The 15,351-nt window shown below is 37.6% G+C and overlaps 1 protein-coding gene across 1 annotated transcript; it reads right to left on the bottom strand.

The window, feature by feature from the left end:
• Positions 1–394: 394 nt before the first annotated feature.
• On the bottom strand, positions 395–14,001 carry TRAK2 (trafficking protein, kinesin binding 2). The gene is made up of 14 exons (XM_009695597.1): positions 13,858–14,001; positions 12,131–12,201; positions 11,374–11,490; positions 10,003–10,212; positions 8,088–8,166; positions 6,172–6,302; positions 5,884–5,958; positions 5,087–5,224; positions 4,045–4,124; positions 3,107–3,310; positions 2,672–2,970; positions 2,055–2,333; positions 1,744–1,843; positions 395–1,136 (listed from the first exon to the last, which is right to left on the bottom strand). The coding sequence occupies exons 1-14, from the start codon at positions 13,919–13,921 to the stop codon at positions 458–460; spliced, it is 2,526 nt and encodes an 841-aa protein (XP_009693899.1). The 5' UTR covers positions 13,922–14,001; the 3' UTR covers positions 395–457.
• Positions 14,002–15,351: the final 1,350 nt, after the last annotated feature.

Below are 15,351 nucleotides of genomic sequence, written 5' to 3' on the forward strand. Positions count from 1 at the left end.
GAGGGGAACTTGGACCAATAATGCTGGTCAGAACTGACTGTTATTTTAATATTTAAATGATACAGCCTGACTGCTAACAACTAGTAAAATACTATGGTCGTATGGTGGAAAAAAAATAGAACAGCATCTGCAAGACAGTTCCAAACATACTGTTTAAAAGGTTAAAATACTGAGAATGTCTACAATGCTCATTTATTTTTGCTTAAGTTAAGACAGATGCTGAAGGGCGTCTCAAAACTAAGCTTTGGTTTCATCTTTCTTATCTTCCACAAAAGCTTTCTTCCTCAAACCCAAGCAATGTTGTTCTTCTCCTTGATCCCAACGCTTCTCTCTCCTACATCTTTAACATGCACGTGCCTTCTCCAACTCTCCCGTAACACATCTAACATGCCTGTACTGAATGTTTATCCCTCATGTATTATTTACTATGCTAGAAGTCAGTAATTTTTCAGATCGGTCAGTCCTCCTTTAGGATATCCATTTTTGATGACTGTGTGCAAACTGGAGCTCCCAATACTCCGATCATGGCTGGAAGACTCTGGTTTCTTCTCAGTCCTGCCATTAAGTTACTACCTGCATTTAAAAACACAGCTGAGTCCTGCCTCCGCAAGCTAACCTCTGGCCTGTCATTCTTTTTGTGGCCCTGTGTTTCAGGGGGCTTGACCACCCTGGCAATACCCAGCCTCTTCAGTCTGTCCACTAGGTTCATCTTCAGCTGGCCTACGTCTGGAGCGTTACGGGAGGGCTTTAGGCCATACATCTCTTGCAAGAATGTTTCTGCTGGTCGAGAAGCCAGGAAATTTTCTGAGTGATGCACTCGAGGCTCAAACAGTGGAGGAGAAGGACAAGGTGAACGCGAGGGAGAATTTGGTGGAGTAGAAGGAATGGGGAGAGTTCGAGGGGGCTGTAGCAAAGGCAGTTTTTCTAATACGGGGCTATCGTAAACCTTGGCAGAGATGCCTCGTTCTTGCAAAAGTTTAGCCAGACTGCTCGTGCTGCTGAAAGTAGTAGTTGAGTCTCTTCTGTTGGTGAGAAATTCTCCAATACTAAGCCTGTAAGAAATAGCTGGAGTGCTCACTGCTGGGTTTCCAATACTGCTGCCAGTATTTCCAAGTGAAAATGGGGCACCCATGGAGCTGAAATAAAAGAAAAATGAAACAGAGAAGATGCACACATTAGACATCTTTATACCTGCTCTGGTCTGTATTTGCCTTTTAGTATACAGAAGGCTTGAGAAAAAGTAAACTACTGCTATTAGCTGCAACAGTTTCAGCTTTAGTAGAATCAGAATTATTGTTCTGCAAAATATTTAGAAGATACTAGGTTGACAGAGAGGTTTTGGTGTAAATACCACTGAATTTACCTTGACTATACTGTGAAGGTCACCTATACTGTATCAGATAGAATATCAACACAGATGTCCAATAATAACTTAGTTTTAAAAAAATTATGACAGAATTGGAAAAAAAAAAATCATAGACTTTTTTTTTTTTTACAATAGGTATATGACAGAAAGCATTTGCTATTTAAGAGTATACATTTACTTCCTTTAATAACCTGTTTTAACTCTCGTTCTAGGGAACGTCAAGTTTCCCCTTTGCAATTACAACTATTTGTATGAGTAACATCCTATGTGTTGCCTAGCTGACTTGGTATTTTTTAACATTGGTCCATATATCAGAAGCTCGAAAGCAACTGTTTAATCCTATGCAGCAACATTCAGGATGTCAGTAGTCATCATACCTGGGAGTAACTTGAGTGACATCAGATGGGTGAAGGATCCTACAGGTAGTAAAGGTAAACGTGGAATTTGTGGAAGACAGACATTTCCCTGGATTCGAGGCTGCAATGTGGTACATCCATTGAGGGTAAAAATAAAGACAGATAAGAACTAATCAAAGCAAAGTTTAAGATAATGTTATTATCATTGCTTTTTTTTCTTTTAAGGAAAGAACAAAGACAGCAAAGATGGTATTGTCGCACGGTCAAATACTTCCCATTGAGAAAGACACTGCAAAATACAAAGAGGAAAAAATGCCAACCATGCTTCTTACCGGTGAGTGCTACTGCTGCTGAAGTAATAGGTGGCAGGAAAATCCCTGCCACTGGCTTTGCTGCTGTATGTTTCTTTTCCTCCAGGAAGGACTGTTGCACTTGAAACGTTATACCTCCTTCACCTTCTTCCTCATCATCCTCCTCCAAGTCGGAGATGCGGTACACAGTATCATCAGAGAGAGAGGTAAAACCTTTTGTAACAACACCCGGTCTTGGGTCAAGAATGGTGCCTAGGTTGGGTCGAGCAAGCTGCTGCCAATGAAAAAGGGTCTGAGATCCTGGTGTAACAAAAGAGAAGAGTCTCAGAGAGGCATTACCTACTATTGTATTGAGTTACAAGAATACATGATCAAAACAACTCCAGCCAACTGGTGCCAATACTGTGATACACATCACGCACTTGGATGGCAATGCCAAGAAAAAGCCTAACACTTTGCACCATGAAAGCCAAGTAGAAAGTGATACTGATGAGCTAGTTGGCATGTAGCCTACCAAACACTACTACTTCCTCTTACTGCATATCATACCTAGCTATACACATACCAATGATGATTTAGTTGGCAAATTAATGTAAAATCCTTTTCTGCTGATGAGAGAAGGAAGATGATCCTCTTACCTTCAATGGGTTTGACAATCTGCAATTTTTCTGGTAGGAGGACACGGAGATTACTAGAGCTGGCAGAGAGATCAGTGAATTCTGAGTTTGTACCCAGGGAAAAACAGCTTTCTGTTGGTGTACTACAGCCACTAGCCCCTTCTTTCTGCTCAGCCAGCAAATGCATTTTTCGCTCCCATTCCTCCTCAAAGAACTGCTTCTCACTCAGGTAGTTCTGACGACGGAGGGAGAGCCTGTGCAGAGCTGTGACTAAATCATTGTCTCCAGGGGTTCCCGGCTGGCCAAGATTATGAGTGTCTCTGTGAGAAATATCAAACAATAATAGATATTAAGACCATTAAATTAACTATTTCTCTCTTATAGAGCAGAGGTCTGGTCTGGATTTAGTTTTCAATCAGTTAGTTTAGAAAGAAGATAACAGGCTGTGTTCCCTACTTCAAATTCTTCTCAGAACTGCTTCTCTGGGTCATCTGTGTGTGGCTCTCCAACTGGTGTACACCAGACTGGAAGGGCTTTGCTGTCATAACAACACTTGACCGATTAGATCCAGGGATTGGCAGTGGGGCAGGAAAGGAAGAGGAACGGCCACGAGTGACATTGGCGACCTTGACAGTGTCAAACACTCGTTTCTGTTGACCCCTGCAGAAAAGACAAGCAAACAAACGTGGTTTTCAGAAGCATTCTGAAAAAGATATAATGAAGAAAAAGCTCTGAACAACAGACTTTCAAAAGTCTGCAGAGACCTGACTAAAAAGATTTAAGCCCAGAAAAACAGAACTGCCTAAGACACTCAGGTATTCAGGAGTACTACTCCATTAAATATCAGAATTACCACTTACTTTGACCTGAAAGGCCTGAACCTCTATTCATAACCGCTTGAAAACATTCAGGAGCATATATTTTTTTTATTTAATGTATATATGCTTTCAGACGCATACATTTAATTTGTTACTTCTTGTTCACTAAGTAAGAGATCCAGGAACAGGTCTTCAGGGCTTTGGAAACCGTTACGAGTCTTTCAGCTATAATTTCATTTGCCTGAGAATTTTTCTATAAGCATTTTTAATGCTTATAGATAAAACTAGTGCTGTTTCATCAAAACTCTCACAAATTTGCATGAAAAATCTCAAATTAAAGAATGAAATAACATCCTTTCAGCATATTCCCAATTTCCTCATAGAATCAAATAAGAATAGTAGATTTCAAAGCTGAAAAGATTACCAAATTCTACAAAGCTTTTTTTATTTTGTAAGTTATGTAGAAACCTATTATAGAGGGAACATTCACACAGATTTCAAGAAATCAGTTTCACCTTACTTAATACAAGCATATGGAAAAATATCGAAAGAGCACACAGAGATCTGAAGACATACTTTTGCTTGGAGAGAACAGATTCATGATCCTGACTGAATTCCTTCCGCATTGTCCCTTCAATTTCTGCTGCAAGGGAATCCTAGAGAGAAATGGAAACCAGAAGAGCTGACAAATTAGATTCAAGTCTTCCTCCTAACAATTTTAGCAGAAAATATCTCTAAAAAAAATCGTCAAAAAAATCTCCATTTGTTTCCCTGATATCAGTATGTTTCAGACAAACCCTTTGGTCTCTGAAGGAAGGGCATGGGGGAGAGTTTTCCACCATAACAACACTTATGTATAACCAGTATGGGTTCGGTTTTCATTACCAGCATCCGCTTTTTCTTGGTACTCTTTATGTTGGTTTCTTAAGCCAAGCTACAACTGTAAAAGCACTTCGTACAAGGCCCAACACATACATGAAGGATTCTGTATACACAGAACAACCAACCAAAACCTGACAAATTCCCAGCACAACCCAGAAATTTTGGAGAGTACAGTAATCAGAACATACTTGACACTAGTAAGAAGAGGAAAATAAATGCCTTTAACCCTTTTCCATTGGTTTAGTCATCTCTGGCAATTAGTCTAAGGTCATGCATTTCTGATGACACTTAAAATTTAACCTTGCAAGATAAGGACATAAAATGACATCATAAACTACATAAAGGAAAATAAATACTCTTTGAAGTCTTGAAAAGATGCTTTGTTTCTAAGAAAACACTGTCAAGTTATAAAATTCACATCAACTTTGAACAATATACTAGCACAGCTGAGCACTAGCTGTAGAACATGCCAATTCCCTTATTTAACATAAAAGGCATATAAGAAGGAAAAATAATTTTAATATCATAATGTGTCAAGTGAATGGTTAGTTTCCTAACACATAAAATTCTCAGAAGTGTACACACTGAAGAATTGAAACTATTAGCTCAGCTCCTTTGCCTACTACAAAATGGTTCCTGCTGCACCTCCTGTAATGGCTGTTTTACTCATACAGTTGTATGCTACTATAGGCCATATATGCCAGTAAGTGTATGCCATGCTAGCGGTATTTTTTACCACAGGAAATGCTCCACGTGACTGCGAGTGGCAGAGACAAGCAACTGAGCTGGCTCTGCTGCGCAGCAACTTCACTTCTTCTTGTGATTCGTGCAACATCCCTAGACACTCTGCATTCCTATCTTGCAACTCATGTAGCTGAAAGAGAAAAGAGGCCATCATGTGATACCAGTAAGCTTCAAACAGAAGACAGAAATAAACTAAATTAACTCCTACAGAAACCGGTATCAACTGATTCAACACTGTAATATTTTTCCAACTGTGCGGCACATGCCAATGTCTGGAATGGACAATAGTCAGCAGAGCACCTGCACCAATTTTAGTGGTGAAGTGTGAAGTTCAAATTAAGCCTCGAAAGAGGAAAATGTATGATAAATCCAAAGGAAAATACATTGAAAAACTCTGCAAATACAGTAACTGCTGATGCAAAAGAGAGAACTTCCTTAAAATCTAATGAGCTACAGTATTGTTGATATAATCAGTAATATTCACACTAAAACACTGTTTTTCTTGTAGCTACTAAGAATAGTAAGACCTCCCTACTTGGAACACCTTTCTTGCCTTTCATAATCCTATATATACTTTCATACTCACTATAAAAATATTTGTGTAGACTTAAATAAAACTAATTATTCTTTTCCTCCAATCACTTGACTCCAAGCAGAATGAAAAGTGAAAAGCCTTACATAATTGAAAAGCAATAGTTCCCATTCTCTCTCAGTTTTCTTTCTCTTGTCTTCTATTCCAAACATTTATCTAAATGTGTACATATATATATATAAAAAAGCCTTAAGTACCTCTGCTGTCAGTTGTCTCTGAGCATCTTTGGAAGCTTGTAAGTGAAGTTTCAGCTCCTCCTTTTCAATCACATGCTGAAAGCATAAAAACATGCTCATCATTTTCTCAGCCAATTTCCCTGAGAGAGCTGATCCTCTGCTGTATTTTCCTGAAACAGCCACTCCCTTGCAGTGTAACCCCCTGGCTTGCAAGTCAATTTTTACCTGCTGCAAGCACTGGTGTGCACATGTGCGCACACATACACACACACATGCGCGCACATACACTCTTTATCAGCATTCCCTTACTTCTTTGAGTTTGTGTTGAAGATCAACAATCTGAGACAAGAGGGATGAGATCTCCTCCTGGTAGCGAACCACCTCCTCACTCTTCTCTGACAACTCCTCTGTTATTCTGGAAATTTGAGCATTTGTTTGCCCTACAAAACATAAAAGGAACTTAGTAGAGAGCTTTTCCCAACACATGACAAAAATCCAAACCAAACCCAACCCAACCCAACACATCAGTGAAAGTCAACAACAATCTGCAAAATGACCAATACTTTTAGGAAATCAATTCATAGTACCTAAGAGTAGGGGCCTTAGGACATAAGGAAAAGATAAAGAAAAACCATGGGGAGGAGGGGGAGGAGGAGGAGGAGGAGGAGAAAGAGAGTTAATGCAGGTGTAACATATTAAGAGCTAAATATGCAGAACCTGAAATACATATCACAGGTATGTGAAATGACCATAATAAAATCCAAGGTAAGCCACTATAAACAACTTCAAATGACATACTGGCTCATGACCAAGGTCAGAGTTGGAATATGCTGAAGTAGTCAGTTATTAACTACCATTCTCGCTAAGAAAAGGCATTTTGTCAGACCTTGTCAAGTGTAACATACACCTATGTAGCTCTTGATTCTGGTCACAATCTATTTCCCCAAAGATCTACTGCATACAATTTCCAGTTTTTTTAATTTGAGCAAGGATGTCATCAAGTGAGATGACAAAGCAAATCAAAAAGCTGAAAATATTTTTATGCAGTTAGTCTTGCTTGTATACTTGCCCTGAAAGCATAGCAAAGTCATAAAGCCTGATCAATCTTGCCTAAAGGTCACACTATAAATTTGGTAGTTATTGTACCTCACAGAGTTACTGCAGAACAAGGTCCTGCCCATGGGTCTGTGGACATTTAACCTCACAATCAGATATCTTTTTCCTGAAAATACAAATTTTAAAGCTGTAGACTAGACATCTTTTGGGAGATTCTTTCTGTGAGTCTAAATTACCTAGCATGCCTATATGGCATTGGACAAAACAGAATTCACAGACATTCTCATTGAAGGAAAATAGGAGAGCTTATATGAAATAACTTCTTTTTTGAGGTTTGCAAAGGATATATATTTTCTTAGAGGGAACGGAGTAAGTTAACAATCAACTAAGTATCAATTCATAGTATTTAATGGTCACCTGGAAGAAGAAAAATCAAGCAGCAACCCAGTCTTCTTTATGGTGGTTGTATAGAAAAAAAAACCAAACAAAAACTTAAAATATAAGCTTAACGTTGTTATGCACAAAGGAAGTAGCACACATCAAATGACTACAGATAAAAAAATTGTACCACCAGGTTACACAATCACCACACAAAAAACCCGACTGTTCCTTATTGTTTCACAATACTTAACACGCATTTGCGTAAGAGCCGCTGCAATTCTTTGCAAATAAGTAGTCGCCAAAGCAAATATGGACAACTGTTCTACACAAATTAACACACTTGACAATTTAAATGCTTTGGTATATTTTTTATATATATATATAAAAAAATAAACTAATGTGTTCATAGATATATAGTAATTTAGAATGAGCATTTAAGAGTCTATGCACTGATACATTTCAGTGTCAAGTTTGCTGAGTACTCTGTACAAGAAGTATATTTCGGTGATTTTCCAGTGTCTGTAGGCTTCAGTTTAGAAGGTTTATGGACTTTAGATTTTGTGTTCGTTTTCTCTCTCTAAACACAGTACACATACCTGAAGTTGAATGCCAGAGTGAAACTTGATGAAATACAGAAAAAATTTTGCACTTAGGTAAACGGCAAGACTCAAATTGATTGGCATAAATTACTGAAGCTCAATTTTTGATTCAAGGATAACTAAGAAGGTGCAGGCACTAGGTACTTCAAATACCATTTTCCCATTGCAAGATACAGCCTGGATACTCACGGAGCTCTTTGACACAGTCATTGACCAGCTGCTGTTCTTTCTCTTCATATGTAATGGTTTCTGTCTTCAGATGGCAAGCCTTCAAGAAAATTATTGGTATTCCAATTTCAGTTTATCTATACATATATTAATGTTATAAATTTTTATTTCTGAAATTCTTGCAACTGAAGATTCTCCCCTCTATCTATCTTTATAATTTCTATGCATCTGGTCATACTTCCTAACCATTTCTTCCACCATAACCTGTTTCCCTGAATTGTATAGGGCTTTTGAGTGAGAGACATACAGACACATGAACAAAACCTCATCTCTCGCCTCTAATAAAAAGTTGTTGCAAAACTATGTAATTTGCTAGGGAAAGTAAACCAACACAGTAATCGGAAGTAAGCAACTGAACTTGCTTCAGAACTTCTTAAGGCAAAGAAATCTCAAAAACTGAATGACATTAGCCAAATCCTTTATGGCACTGAAAAACTCTCAGTAGAACAGCTTTTCTCACAACTAGTCTATTTAGATGGTGAATTTTCTGGGCCAGATACTGAGTATCACAGCAGGCCTAAACAACATCGAGCATACTAGATTCCCACTTCTGTTTCAATTGTGAAGATGATAATATTAAACTTTGCACAGGTAAGTCTTCCATATTCAGGACTGTTTGCCAGTAAGCAACTCACCATAAAACTTAGTAAATGGATTTAAAGATTATCCAAGCAAGTAGAAGTACAGCTACACAAGTGCAGGCAAACACACTTCTTTATATAATGCTGTCACACGAAAATAAAATAAAGCAAATATAGGCTCAATATGATTGAGGCTATTTCAAGTCAGTGAAGGTTACATTTCACCACAGAATGATAGCACCCTCTTTTCAATTCCATTTTTCCCACTAAGGTAGACTAAATTAATCCCTGGTCTGTAAAGTTCTATAATCATATACAGGATTAGGAGCATAATAAAAGCAGTCTGATCTCTTTTTTCTCCTACAGCACTACTAAACTATCCACTTGGTCTTAGGGAGTTTTAGGAAGGATGTGCATCTCAGGCTGAATATTTTGGAGAAAAAACAAGGGGAAGAGTACATCTGGTTCGCATTAAAGGAGTCTACTCTCTGTTGTACTGCGGTAACAAGCTTAGATTGGGAATGGCTCACATAAAAACACCCAAAACCAAACCAAAAAACCACACACACTAAAAAAACCACCCCACCTTTCTTACAAACAACACCTCCCTTTTCTTAAAAACAACAAAAGAACCCACTTTTAACCAATATCCTATTTTACAAGTTCCACTCTCCACCTACAAAGAGAGACACTGCATCTGTAGATTCCGAATCTTGTAACCTTTGCTGTTGGTTCCTTGACTTCTATAGCCATTATTTTGTCTGGCCATTAGCATCTATGGCACAGTGCCTGTATTCATGTTTCATACACAAGAGAGACCAATTAAAATACAGAGACTAATCACACAGTCAAAACTAAGTGTGTCCTTAAATTGAGTAGAAGCTTATTAACCCTTAATATCGAATACAGGCTGACAAAAATGTAATGGCAACACAATGTAATTCCAAAAATACTACTACTACTAACCACACCCAGACTTATATCAAAACAGGTCGCACAAACTTGAGGTCCTGATGGGTCCAGGTATTTTTGCTGGATGCTTACATATGTTCCCATATTCTTTCACATACCATAAAGGCATTGAGGAAGGACTACTAGAGGACTGTGGAGATAATGAGGAGTAGTGAAGAAAACAGAAGGATGTGGCAGGTGGAGGGAAAGTGTTTGGGTATGATTTGAATACAGCGATACAAAATAGTCATATTCTTCAAGAGAAACCCAGATGCTGGATTTTTTAACCATCCTGATTTATTTGATATCCAGCATATATGGTATACACTGTAAGTTGGATATACCTTTGATCGGAGAGCAAGGTTCTCCTCTTCGAGCTCTCTGAGTTTATCTTGCAAGACATCCAGCTGCAACAGATCATGTGATACATTGAAAGACTCATTGAAACGAAGTGGTGTGGAACAGCTGGAATCTGTTTCACTCTCCTCAGAAGCAATTGAAACAATACGAAGCAGGTCATCTTTCTTTGACAGTTCATGCTGCAGCTGGTTAACCTAAGAAAAAAAGAAGATCACCAGCTTGTGAAATATACTTCAGCTGTACAGTATTACAGTGTATTATTTATGCAGCCTTTTGGAACATCACTGCTCCAGTCTAAAATAAGATCAAAAAAATAGCTCACAGGTCTTGATCCATTTACTTATATTTGCACAGCAGATTCAACCTCTATTTATTTTATAGGAAGTTCACAAAATCGTAATTTTAACACTGTATGGGAGACTGAAAATTCAAGATAACACAAGAATGGACAACAGAATCTCCTTTTTTAATAGTTTACTTCAAAATAATTTTCCAGCTGCTTTGATACAAGTTTACATTTTAACATGCTAACCATCATTTTGATTATGACCATTTTTCTGAACTATAACTTCCTGGAGAAAAGGACTGATAGACATCTATTTATATGTAAAGGCTGGCACCCCCCAGTGTATACATTAAAGGAACTGTAGGACAAATAAAAAAAAAGAAAAAAATGACTGATCTCATTTAGATAAATTCTGTTTTGCGTATCTAATTTTTTATATGAATACATACATTTACGCTGTTCTACAGGTAATTATGAGTATGTTTTTATTACCAGCATACTGTTTTATACAAGCAGCTGAATCCATTCCACTGTAACTTAGACTAGATCTGTTGACCCCAGGGTTAAAACACTTAGGATACTTCATCGTTTGTCAACTATTTCTTTTTTAAGAAAGAAAAACAAAGAAAAGATTAGATCAAGAGTCTGTGCTTAAACGAAGAGATGGAGTGAGGATCTTGAGCAGAATTCAGTTTTCATTACATTTTATTTATTTATTTATTCTTAATGTAAGCACCCCATTAAGCCAGCTCATTTTCTGTCTTCAACCTGTGAAGCTGTATGTAGTGGGTCATGTCAGATACCAACCACTTATTTTGACCTAGATTATTAGGCTCTTCGTTTAATGGCAGGGTATCAGACTGATGGTCAAAACAAACACTTTGAAAATGCAATTAGGAGAATGACATCTAAGCATACTTCTATAGTTTGACAGCAGCAATGACCTGCTTTCACAATGAAATAATGTATTTCTATAAATCCTCTCACCATCATCATGGAAAGAAAAAAAAAAGAAAGAAGGAAAGAAAAAAAAAAGAAAGAAGGAAGGGAAAAAAAAAATAGGACTCACTCGATCTAGAGTTTGTCCTAACTGTTCTTCTAGTGCTTCATTCTGTTCCGTCAACAGATGGTTTCGCTTAAGCAGGGCTTGTCCAATTCGTGCTGCCAGTTCCAGGTCCCGATCTTTCTGCTCACAAAATGAGAACAAATGTCCACTTTTGTTCAGATAAGGTTTAAATTCATAATAGTTTTAGATTTTCCTAGCTATTGTTTAATGCATCACCTCTCTGAGATCCCCCTTCACTCTCAAATGGATCAAGAGTGTTAGCACAATGCTTAACGCTTCATCATTTGGATCCAGAACACATCCATAACTGTGTTTCTTAATATAGCACATTCTCTTCCACAGTCATTTGCAGTAACAGGGGGAGGAGAAAGCACCAAACCTGGGGACAGTTTTGGTTTTTGTGCTGAGTACTGGAGAGGTTATATGGGCTCTGTTGAATCATACAAAGAAGTCACATATTCTTAGGCCTGTGGTCTTTCAAGTGACACTTTCTCCAGAACAGACTGCTTAACTTGAATAGTGATGACAACACAGAAGCAAAGGAAAGCAGAAGAAAGCTGTTTCCTTCTTACACTCACTGGCTCCACGGGTGCCCATAGTTTTGCTAAATTTTGTTTCTGAGACGGTGCAACCAAATGGGCAGCTTCTTATTACCCATGTTTTTGATAAGCAGCTCCAGAAGATAACTGAACTAAATTTCCAGTAGCCAAATAAAACCTTCCTCAAATATATTAACATAGCATTACAGAGACATGCATACCTCAGCTAACAGATGTTTGACCATGTCAGCATCACTGTAGGTTTTCTGCCCCACGTTATCTGTGCCAAGAACTGAGAAGAGAAAAACAGACTTACTGAAGTAGTTTAAGCACAAGAAGACTTCTGGGAAGGGAGAGAGTTAAAACTCAGAGGATGTTGTTAATATACAAATACACTGGCCTGCTCTAGTTCTTGTCCTGAGAAACAGAAGATGCTAGTAAAGAAGAAATCTTAATTACCTTGTGCAAATTTGTGAGATCCAACCAAGGAGGAGGAAGGAAGTTCAATAAGAGCTAGAGTGACAGAAAATGAAAGACACAGGGAGGGGGAAAGAACAAAGAGGAGAAAGAATTAAAATGTAAGCAAATAAGGAATTTTTTGCATGCATCCACCACCACCAAAAAATAAATGCATGTGTAAACATGCCTTCTACACTATTTAAACCTTCTTAGAACTTTTAAAGAACCATTTAAATAGATTCCCTTCAGGATCAGAATCACACAGCTCACTTGCAGGTGATGGATGTCTGTGCTTGTCCAAGATCAACAAAAATTTGCTATTTTTGCTTTATGGAATCAGGATCATGAAAGTAAAGAAGGTAGCAATACAAATTTAACAAATATAGAAATATCTGCTTCAACTGAAGGTCTAAGTTAACCTGTTTTGAAACTAATTCCATCATCACTGCACTGCAAAATGGGATTACTATGAATTTGGTCTAAATCAATTTCTCAAGATTTCCTTGACTCTTCTACCTTGTTTAAATCTGATTCATACTCTCAATGCATAGTGGTACAGGTTCTCAGTTTTTTTCTTTCTTTGTTCTTGTTGAGGACCGCATCCATAGTTACGAGAGAGTGAAGTGCCAAGCTGAAGTGCACACTAACTTTATTTACATATGCTATATAAGATATGTATGTCCTTCACATACATAAAGTCCATAATTAACCTTTTAAAACATACACTAAGGCTATGCTAGGAACAAAAATAAGTTGCATTTTAGTATAGAAAGAGAATTCCTTGCAGTTTTGAAAGGCAAGAGAACAGAAAGTACATTATAGAGAAACAGTTCAGTAAACCTTTTTCTTCTAAGAGCTTAACAGAAAAAGAAATCAAACTAACAAATCAAGCTTTTTATCAAGTAGATCAGTAGCCATAAAAACCCAACACATGCTGTCTAACTGAACTTACAGCACTGCCATTTACTAATTGTATTTCTAAGAAGGGCAAAAATAGAAACTTGTCACAAAATTCAAAGTACGTATCTATCAGTAGCATAACATGCATTTGGGGGGTCAATTTTACTGTAGAACTTGGCGGCTGACACTGGTTGCCGAGAAGGGGCTCCAAACTCATCTGGCTTACTTGTATTTGGAATATTCACTGCACATACATAAATAAGTTTCAGCCACTACAGGCAGAATTGTATAGCCAGCTCTCCTGTGGTAATTTTTCCCAGCAGGTGATTTCAAGTTAAGTTTCTATGCAGTGCCAAGTCACCTTAATAAAGATTTACACTAATTATATACAAGGTTACTCATGTAAGTAGGTTCCTAAAATCAAAAGCAAATATATTTACTGTGATAAATGAAATCACAGAACTAACAGCTTTGAAACTTAGCTCTACAGAACTTTTGTTATTGTCTCACAGTACAGGATCAAAATTATACACAGTTTGTTATAAATCTCTCTTGTGAACACACACATGTGCAATCTCTCCTCACTCACCTTGCCAAGCGAAAGCTGCAAGCAACTCTTCATTTTGGTTAATATTCTTGTTATGTTGTGCCATGTCCCTTTATTCACACATACAAAGTAGTTCTAAAGACAGAAGTTTTGTCATTCAGGGCTTATGCTACCACAGTTGATGCATTCCACCTCACTGAAAATACTGCCAGTGGGAACTCAACTGGTCATTGGATAAACCTTCTAATAGGCAGTAGCAGCCATAAAAGGAGGAGGAGCTCAAGTGTAATAACTGTTGTGTTGGGTTTTTTTTCTCTTGGATGTCAACTACAAATTCACTTAAACCATGAGTTTAGCATTCTCTTTAGGAAAAAGTTATAAAAATGTTTCCATACATATATCAGGAGGGGAAGATAAACACATAAAAAAAACAAGTTACGCTTCAAGAGTATGATTGTCACATTTACTCCCAATTCCAGTCAACAGAATGAAAGATACAAATTTCACCTATCAAGCTATTCAGCAATGATTATAACTAGATCTTGATTTACACCTGTACTTGTCTGGGACCTTCCCAGAATCTCCCTGTAAGTTACTAGGCACAAAAAAAGCTAATACGGTAACTACTACATTCAATCTCTTTGGACAATTTCTAGGAGAAACATAAAATGTATTTATCTTGAGTTGGTATGACTCAGCAGTTACGACAGTGTTCTTAAATGATAGAATTAGTTTTGCAAGGTATGCCTAACAGTTATTTTTTTAACTTACTATCAGTCATTGTTACAGCTCATTTTTCAGAACGTCAAGAAAACATCTATGGCAACCGTTCAAAAAACTCTCACAAGCAGTTCACTATACTCACAGGACAATTTCTATAGTTAAAAGGAACTTCTCACTGGGCAAATGAAGAAGACACTACTTTCTGTGGTACCTTGACAGCCAAATAATACATGACTGCCTTCATTAAAACGTTGTTGACATAACACCTCCCTCTCACTGCAGTTTGGAAATGCAGGCTCACACTGACTGAAGGTTCTTCTCTCAGAGCTCTGTGCTTCATCACAATGGAACTGCCGGTGTTGAACAGAGAGCTTCAGCAGAGCCACATTTGATGTAAACTTCATTCCAGCACTGACAGACTCTGATCCCACCTCTTTATAATTAAAACTTAGATGCAAGTACACACCCCACTGACTACACAACTGCTTCCAGTGAACTACAAAAGTGTTCACTCAAGTAAAAAAAAAAAACATTTATGCTTGCAATATTTTCCTCAGAAACAGACAGGGCAATAAACATTAAGTGGCTTTTCAAATACTTTCCACAGTTAAAAAGAGTTCCAAGTCTTCAAGTTCAACTGATAACAAGATTGCTTTAAATTGTTGAGTACTGCATTCTTATGAGGTAATATTTTACTTTTACTTACTCATTTGCAATACACCCTGGGTGGAGGCTTAAAGCACAAACAACAACAAAAAAATCCTTTCAGAGGTGGCATGTACAAGGACGAGGTAATCCTTACAGATTGTTTAT

This window comes from Cariama cristata, unplaced genomic scaffold (genome assembly GCF_000690535.1).
Source record: "Cariama cristata isolate BGI_N322 unplaced genomic scaffold, ASM69053v1 scaffold10072, whole genome shotgun sequence".
In the NCBI taxonomy this organism is placed as follows: domain Eukaryota; kingdom Metazoa; phylum Chordata; class Aves; order Cariamiformes; family Cariamidae; genus Cariama; species Cariama cristata.

Excerpts from the sequence above, each read along its gene's own strand:
- TRAK2 (XM_009695597.1), bottom strand. The coding sequence starts at position 13,921 with ATGGCACAACATAACAAGAATATTAACCAAAATGAAGAGTTGCTTGCA. Across the intron at positions 12,202-13,857 it reads TGCAGCTTTCGCTTGGCAAG|TTCTTGGCACAGATAACGTG; the intron begins GTGAGTGAGGAG and ends TTCTCTTCTCAG. Across the intron at positions 5,225-5,883 it reads AGAGACAACTGACAGCAGAG|CTACATGAGTTGCAAGATAG; the intron begins GTACTTAAGGCT and ends TTTCTCTTTCAG.